Source organism: Siphateles boraxobius, unplaced genomic scaffold (assembly GCF_051911475.1).
Source record: "Siphateles boraxobius isolate OS27281-9 unplaced genomic scaffold, OSU_SipBor_1 86, whole genome shotgun sequence".
Taxonomy (NCBI): domain Eukaryota; kingdom Metazoa; phylum Chordata; class Actinopteri; order Cypriniformes; family Leuciscidae; genus Siphateles; species Siphateles boraxobius.
In genome coordinates, this window is record NW_027509215.1 from 6654852 (window position 1) to 6664467 (window position 9616).

At 36.3% G+C, this 9616-nt stretch overlaps 1 protein-coding gene across 1 annotated transcript; it reads left to right on the forward strand.

The window, feature by feature from the left end:
* Positions 1-1599: 1599 nt before the first annotated feature.
* On the forward strand, positions 1600-4429 carry neurod6b (neuronal differentiation 6b). Its single transcript, XM_077222389.1, has 2 exons — positions 1600-1732; positions 2863-4429. Exon 2 carries the CDS (start codon positions 2868-2870, stop codon positions 3828-3830), a length of 963 nt encoding a protein of 320 aa, XP_077078504.1. The 5' UTR covers positions 1600-1732; positions 2863-2867; the 3' UTR covers positions 3831-4429.
* Positions 4430-9616: the final 5187 nt, after the last annotated feature.

Consider the following 9616-nt stretch of genomic DNA (forward strand, 5'->3'; position numbering starts at 1 on the left):
TCGCAAGACTGCACTACAGAGATTCAGAGCTGTCATACACCGTGGGCCTAAGTTACTGTAGCACTTAACGCAACAATATCTAACACCAACAAAACCATGCTACTACAATGTTTTATATGTAGGAAAATATGTGATTTGTGTATGCTTTGATTCAAAATGCATTCTTCAAAGTATCACTGAGTAAATAAGGAAGTGAATCAAAATTTGGCTTTCGGTGAATATTTCTTAGTAAATAGTCAAATTCAAAAGACTTGTCTACAAAAATGTAATGAACATTTCCACTATTATTTAATGAAAAAATTATGCAGTTTGTTGAATTGGCCGAATAGCGGTGCAAGTTGTTGCAATCAAACTGCTTTCCCATTGCTTCTCAAAAAAAAATTTTTTGTAATTAATTAAACAGCAGAAATGTCAAATATAACAATTATATATCACTGTAAAAAAATTGAGTTAACTTTAAAAAGTAAAGCAACCAACTGCAAAGCATTTTTTACTTCACTCAACTTCAGTGGTTGAAGTTGTGCAGACTCATTTTTTGAAAGTTCACTGAAGCTATTGGTTTCAGTTACCTTTCTCAGTAAGTACATCTAACTAGTCATTATGAGTTTGTTGAAAGTTGAATGGGGGGTTAAATGAACTTTAAGAAATTCTGTTTTTTATGATAAATACTATTTTTTTTTATAAATAGTAGTTTCATAAGGAATTTATAACATTTAAAATAGTAAAACAATTATGGAAGACAAAACAACAATTTAAATAGCAAAAACATTCAAAGGTAACATTTTAAATGTGAAGAAAAGAAAAGCATATGAAAACATAATTTTCAGCCAATGACTTAATACAAAACCAATTTCAGTTAAAATCTGCCTTCATTATATGATTCTTGTCTCTCAGTGATTTTATTGTGTTCATCTTATTTTGTTTACATAATAAATACTGCAAAATATGAATTCTTGAGACATATCCATTGTGACAACTTGCCTGATAGCGTGAATTCAGGTTGATAGGGACACTTATAACAATTGAGATGAGTGAGAAAAAGTTTCCCAATCAAACTGAATTCACCCCTAAAGTCTGTATCACAGTTCTGACGCTAAAGGGAGGGTTTGATAGCCTATATATTGCACATCTACATCATGACAGCACAATGAATTCATTCTTTGCTGTTTGCCAACTAAATGCTCCTTAACATTTATATGCGTAGGCTATTATTCATATTTACTGTAGCAGAGATTTGATGTAATATCTGAGCATTTATTATCCATCAGACGACTCTAACATGCGTAGTGAAGACATCTCAACTGATTTGCTCTTGCCTACAGCATCCGTTGCCCTATAATCAAATACACGCTTCACTTTAAAGTCTAAATCATTTAGTCGTTTCTACACTGGTATTGCCGCAGCAGTACTGGCATTAATCTCTTCTTTTTTTACCCGGAGTTTTTTGACGGTAAATGAGAGCCTCCCGGTGCCCATTACCGTGCGCACCAGATGATGAGAGCGGAATGAAGGTCCCCGGAGACTGCATCATGTGACCAACAAAACGTCAGTGGCAGATGGCATGGGTACCAGCGCTGGTGCCTGGCATGGGTGTCATTTCTCTGTGAAAGAGAGAGAGAGAGAGGGAGAGGGAGATTAAAGGAATTCATACAGCTCCACATCAAGCACATGGGAGGCAGCTCTGAACGTCGCAAGGAATTTGAACATGCAAGCTGAAAACTGAACGAAACAGGTGAGCCGTTGAAAACCAGTCTGATTTAGAGCTTCAGTTTGTGGCATGAATGTGTTATTGTTGTGTTTATTGTTAAAAAAAACCCTGCTTAGCTCCAGTCTTTGCTACGTTATTTGTGTTTGTACGACAGGCAATGTGCCTAATGCCATGGTTTTGAGTTCACCCAGGATTGTTCTTGCTATATTTTTAATTGTTGTTTGTCTGAGTAGGGCAGTACAGGGAGTAACATCGCCAGATTAACCAATTAGAAATGAGCTACAGGAGTGAATTCTCTATCATACATGACCACCACCCTCCTGAGCTGACAATAGAAGCTGTAAATCTTTGTGAAAAACGTTTACAGAACAACAAATTTGTGTTGATTAAGTATAATTTCACGTCTGGTTAGTAATTTGATTTGTGATCATGTTAATAAATGTTAAAATGACAAAATGTGCATCATCTGAATCAGCAGGTTATCATTTGATTTGACATAAAATATAAAAAAAAATTTTTTAACCCCCCCCCTCTACAAATATGATTCATGCTTATAATGCGTACATTGAAAAATTTTCAAATTCTCTTGCTCTCAAAAATTGAACAAAACATCATACAGGCCTATAGACTTGAATGACAAACACATTCTGATGTTTTTTGGTGTGTTTTTTTTTGTTAGCCTTCTATATTTGTTAACTGTTTTGAATGAAAAAGCTGATCATTTCAAAAGACATTTTGGGATGGCAAAATAATGTAATCATTTTACCACATATTACCACAAAGTGCAAAATATAGTGGGATAGATTGTAAGAATGCCACTCTTTTTAATTGACAGGTATTTACACCGTTTAGGGATAAGTTAAACTAATTTGTAGCAGACAAATATCAAAATCTGAAACACATTTTGAAATATTTTTACATGCATATTGGACCAACATAGTCTCGTTATGGCTTTAGTAAAACAATTCACGTTATACAATCTATGTTATAGAAACAAAACGTAAAAGGCTCTTCAACAGCAAATCACAGATCATATTTAGTCGTAAATAAAACATATATATTTTTAAATACTTTAGTAGGATAACCCAGTTAGGCTTCCGGGTATTTGACGTCAAGACTGTTTTATTTTGTTGTTCATTTTTGTTGTTATACAGGGACGATGCTAACCGTACCATTTGAAGACCCAGACATGATGCGCGAGTCTCAGTTTGGTGCGACATTCACGCGTCAAGAAGACGCGCGGACACTCAATAGCGCCGAGCTCAAGGAGGCAGAGGACGACAACACGGACAGGGAAGAGGAGGAGGAGGAGAGAGAGGAGGACGAGAACGATCACCCGAAGAAGAAAGGCGCGCGTAAAAAGAAATTCTCTGAAGGACGCGGCGAACGTGTCAAAGTGCGCCGCCAAGAAGCGAACGCGCGCGAGCGCAGCCGCATGCACGGCCTCAACGACGCGCTCGAGAGCCTGCGCAAAGTCGTGCCGTGCTACTCTAAAACGCAAAAACTCTCCAAGATCGAGACTTTGAGGCTGGCCAAGAATTACATATGGGCTCTATCTGAGACTCTGAGCGCGGGGAAGAGGCCTGACCTGCTCGCGTTCGTGCAGACTCTGTGCAAGGGCTTGTCGCAGCCCACCACCAACTTGGTCGCGGGTTGCTTGCAGCTGAACTCCAGAAATTTCCTCACAGATCACAACGGGGACGTGTCGTTCTCGGGCAGGCCTCAGTATGATTCTCTTTACCCGTATCCGAACGCTACTGAGATGGCCACGCCCACCGGCCTCAGCTCTGGGACCCGGGACAGCGTCAAACCGTTCCGGCCCTACAACTATTACGCGTCCTACGAGTCCTATTACGACAGCGCCTCTCCGGAGAGCAGCAGCCCTCGTTTTGAAGGCCAAATGAGTCCTCCGATTAATTACAACGGAATTTTCTCGCTTAAAAAACACGAGGAGCAAGTCGAGTACAGTAAGAACTGCCATTATGGGATGAGATACTGTAACGTTCCCGGCCGGGGCTCCATGTACCGCGTTTCCCCAGACAGCCATTTTCCTTATGACTTACATCCCCGCAGCCAATCGTTCCAGAGCCAGGACGAATTAAATACTGGTTTCCATAATTAAAAGCGAGCATAGGGGTTGGACGCCAGCTACACTAATCTGTTAATTAATTAGGGCGTGTTGCTGATTGTTTTGCTTTGTTTTTGGCACGTTTGATTTCATCATAAAATACTGTAAAATCAATTATATTTATTTCAGACTGCATAGTTTGCTCATGCATCGACGCAGGCTGTGGTAGGCCTATTACAATCAATTAATCGAAAAAACAAAAATTCTTGTCTCGTATATACTGTGGATATGGATTTATTTGCGTGTTACATGAAACACAGAATCATGATATTGCGTGTTACATGAAAGACATAATCATGATAGCAATAATGGAACTATGCAACACAGTATATCATCGTGCAGACATGTAAATAGGCTTATTGTGTGAATTTTATTATTTATAGACATCTGTGTCTTTGAACTATATACTCACCCACCCTTTTGACTGATTTCGCTTAATGTAAACAAGAAAACTATTGTGATTTTGCAACGTGGAAATGTTTTTCCTATTTATTTTGTTGACAGAGGAGCATCTCGGGTCTTGTGAATGATGTGAACTTGATTGGCTCGTGCACTTCGATCGGCTTGTGGAAATAAATCTTAAATGTGATCAACTGTGTTTATGCTCTTTCTTGAGGAAGTCACCTAAAAGATGAACATGCAGCATAGACGTGTTTGAAAATATTAGACCGTATACATTAACGTATAGCCTACTATTATTTATAAATTCGGCATCAGACTGTAATTTCGACATTTACGTTTTAAATGTAGGGCTATTATTATTATTTTTAATTTAATAATGTATACATGTATTATTATTAAGTTATCAGATTCATATCTGATAATAACAGGAAAAATAAAAACGAATGTAGAATGTAAAAATTAAAGAATTAAAAAATGTTTTGAAAGCTTGTCTTTAAAAGTGTCTAGTTTAGTAAATACAGAAAAAAACCTCCATGCATCACTAAATATAAATAACGTTCTTAATATTCTATAAATAAACTTATATTGCAATAAACTTTTACACTTGATAAATCCACAGCACGAATGAGTCATGAGACATGTATGACAGCTGACAATCGGACGGGAAAAACTTGGGCGATATTTGTAGTTTGTAATGTTTTTTTAAAGTGAAGGTTAAGCAAAAAACTTGAAATAATAAATATTCAATTAGCAATTGTTTGCATTTGACCTTATGTTTATTCATATTTGGATGTAAGTGCTCCATGGGGGTTTCAGCATGAACATGTTGAATTCATTATGACCTTTTACAAGCTTGTTAATAATGTATGTTAACCAAATAACGAACTTTAATGCAATTTATTATTGTTTAGATTATTTATTTATTATTGTTATTACTGCCATTATTATAAATAAGATATTAGATAAAACATTGAATGAATTTACATGTTTACAGCTGTCCTACAGATTTTTTTCAGATCAACCGGAAAACACAAGTCGGGAGATAACAGTTGCTGTATGTTGATTTAAAATTTAAATTATATATTTTTATTCTAGTTTTTGAGTATATGTTTTTAAAATTATTATTTAAGATTTTTCAAACACATTTTCAAAGTTTGTTTCGCAGTTTGTAAAACGAAGAGACGAAATTCAAGATCACTGAAACAAGATCAGTGATTAATTCTGTGATTCTTCTTTTTCTTCTTTATTATTATTATTATTATTATATTAGGCTACATTTAATTATTATGATATTGTGATTAAATTCCTCTCTTTTTGAGAGTCAAACGAATAGTTCTATATGGCGGACAGAATTGACTCAATGCCAGAGTTTGACCAATTGCCAAACAACCCGGTTTTTGTATCCGACCATTAAAATATTTAAAAGATAAAACGGCAATTGCAAATGTGTTATTTATTTATAAATACATTTAGAAATAATATTTAAAATTCCATTAATCAGAAACCAAGCATTTATCTGTCTTTTTTACAGTCTAATCTGTTCGCGACAAATTTTTCAGTGAGATTTACAGCCATTAAAAGTTTCTATATCTTACAGTTTATCAGACACACAAGTCAAAAATTAAACATGACGTTATACATTTATGAATACTTAGATTTTTTTTCAGTCAGGCATAAAATATAGCCGGTACTGAAGTTTTAAACCTTTTCAGTCAGGCATAAAATACTGAAGTTTTAAACCATATAGCCTACATAAACATCGTTTGTATATTTGGTTGTAAAATAAAAAATAAATAATATAAAATAAAATAGCTGAGAAGGAAAATGAAACCCATGCTGGTTTTTGCTCCTCTGACATCAACTTGTCCTGCTCTTATAGTGTGAAAATGTGTCTCTGTGTTTGGCATGTGAATCTCTGGAGCTAAAAACCTCCAGGCCAATGACACCATCCTTCCTCTCACACTCATCCTCTCCTTCAGTCAGCCTCTGACAGCTGCTCCCTGACAGGAGGAGTGTGTGTGCAGTGTGTGTGTGTGTGTGTGTGTGTGTGTGTGTGTGTGTGCAGTGTGTGTGTGTGTGTGTGTGTGTGTGTGTGTGTGTGTGTGTGTGTGTGTGTGTGTGTGTGTGTGTGTGTGTGTGTGTGTGTGTGTGAGAGAGAGAGAGGTCTGCAGGCAAACAGTCTCGGGGGTGAAGGTCTCAATGCTTGGCATGCATTTGCTCTCCTTTGACTGAGAGGTTAACCCTGAATGTGCCCTCTCTCTCTCTCTCTCTCTCTCTCTCTCTCTCTCTCTCTCTCTCTCTCTCTCTCATAGGAGACTATAGAGGTAAAGTATAGTAGCATATGGCATATTCTGTGTGGGTGGCAGAGCTGTAGGCGTCAGTCTGGCTTTTATATGGACACAGTTTTCACATTCATATCTGTTCTTTATGAGTCCATGCGACCCATATTAAAATGCTATTCATAATGTATGCAACACATGCATATATGCATATACACAACACATACAATCAACTTACTCTAAGTGAATCAATTAACGAGTGGCTCATAATTGCACCCCATGGCTTAATTGTCAATATGTCACAAGTAAATATGAATCGCATTTACAATAAATTACACTGCTTCATGAAAATATACAGTATGTGAGATGCAAGGTAAGACACGCAAACAGATGGATGGATGGATGGATGGATGGATGGATGGATGGATGGATGGATAGATAGATAGATAGATAGATAGATAGATAGATAGATAGATAGATAGATAGATAGATAGATAGATAGATAGATAGATAGATAGATAGATAGATAGAAAGTTTTATTGGTAAATTTAATACAATAGTCCTATTTTATGAGTATAACGTATTTTTTATTTATTTGTATTATTACGTGGTCATAACAGAAATAGCCTTCTCAATTCACAAAATAACTCTTGGGAAAAAATAATCACTGAGAATGACAACATGTGTGAGTTAAAAAAGAGAGAAAATAATTTTAAATGGTTTGTTTGTTTATTCTACCGGATATAATGAAATGAAAAGACATAGAATTCCAGTCCTGATAAATAGCAATTATTTAAATGGACAAACAGTGTCTTGAATGGTTAAAGGGCACAATCCCTCTGAGTCTGGCATTGCCTAAAATAAATAGCCTGTTAGAAATAATCTTGGTGATTAAAAGTGAAAAATGCTCTGCCCCCACAATGGTGATTTACCACCTTAAACTTTGGCGGCAGAAGTGAATAGTAATTCCCAGAGAGAGAGAGAGAGAGAGAGAGAGAGAGAGAGAGAGAGAGAGAGAGAGAGAGAGAGAGGACAGCTAGTCACATCGTCAACCCTCCCCAAATTTCCAGCCTTCCCCGGGACACAGATGGCATGGGACACAAAACTCTCCCTATTAAATTCCTAATAATCATTTCTCTTGTGGAATGGTGTGAGAGACTGGGGAGGGGAGGGGTGAGGCCGAGGGATCTGCTGTTTTAATTAGATGCTTTAAGGAGCAGAGGCGGTGTGGGAAGCAGTGCATTCTGGGAGTGATGGGTGCAGGGCTGCCATAAAATGACACCACAGCAGAAGCCAGAAGCTCATTTGCATGTCAGATTGGCATCGGATTGGCACGAGGCCTGGGCACGGGGAAACACTTCTGAACTCAGCAGTCAGAGGTCTGAGGAGGAGAGAAAGACTGCAATTATGTTCCAGCGTTTGAGAGTCTATTCGGAGAAATGAGAACAAGAATTACGTAACAGTATTGCATGAACATTATTTTTTAAAAGCATGTAGGCCTACGCATAGAGAAGACTCATTCCAAAACAAATATTTATACAGATCTTGACTGATTAATGTGATTTTTTTGTCGTCATACAATGCCTATACAAATTTGCTGGTTGCGTACGCGCGCAAATTATATCAATAATAACAATATAAAAAAAAAAATATATATATAGAGTATTTTAGACTATATATTTTTGTTACATTTTAATAGATAACATCACACTGGCATACATTATGAAAATTTAATGAAATATTTTTCAGCTCAATCTTAAATAAATTCATATTTATAAAATCATATTAAATTCACAATTATCACACAACTCTCCCTTTCTCTCTCTCTCTCTCTCTCTCTCTCTCTCTCTCTCTCTATATATATATATATATATATATAGCCTATATATATATACATTTATATATTATATAAATGTAAATTTATATAATTGTATATAGCTAGTTAGACCTACATTTGGGGAATTTTTTTTTTATTCAGTCAGGGATAAAAAGATAGCCATACGTAAATATAGGCGCATATATATATATATATATATATATATATATATATATATATATATATGTAATATAGCCTATAAATGCACACACATATAGCATTATGATAGCAAATGCAAATACCAGCATGTTACACTACACCGGGCTAACTTTGGAGATTTATTTTCATACAGAATGAATTTCAATTTCATAGGAATGAACATGATACAGCCATTGATTAAACATGTATGAGTTCCCGTCATTTATATAAATCATAAGTTTATTGGAGCCCCAAAAAGACTAATAAGAGACATATTTAACTTCGATTAGTAAAAAATGATGGCAGATCATTTATAATAGTGTGGTCCTTGCTGAGAGGCTGAACGCTATTAAAAAGTTCATCTCGAAGAACTTCATATAGGCTATTGACACTTGTACAAAATCACGACTTACAGCACAAGATCATGCAGAACAGACAAAGCTTTAACAGACCTGCGTGTGTAACATGCCCGGGGCACAATAGGCTACAGTTAAAAGTGTGTTTTCCTCTTCTTACGATCTGCTATTTGAAATAAAAGTGGTTTTAATGTCTCGGCAGAAAATAATCCTACATTAAATGAACATTAAACTGAGCAGCTTTCCATGTGTCAGATTTCTCTATGTCTGTGCTGTTTGTCTGTGAGCTAATGGGACACGTTCCAACTGCCATTACCCAGAAACACACCTGCTGTTCACAACTGATACCAAAATCTAAAATAAATCAGGCTGTGTGGAGTTGATTGGGAAATAAAATCTAAACTGTTCGAGTGTGAAACTTCTGCCAGCATCACAATCATTTTAAACTGTTCAAACGAAACTCTGCCTAAATCTCAGTAAGAAAATGTACAAAAGCTGTCACTTGGTACCATGTAGATTTGTAGAAAACGAGTTGAAGAAAATGGTATGTAGATACCATAGAGTTGAGAAACCCTTGTTATTAGCGCCACCGGTGGCCGTTAGGTGAACTGCAGCCAGCCACTAATTGCTCGTGATCGTGCACGTTACGTACGAGAGACTGAATGGAAGGCCCCGATATAGCTACAACAAAGTTCTTTTCGCTATTCTCTTAAGAAGAAAAAAGAAGTT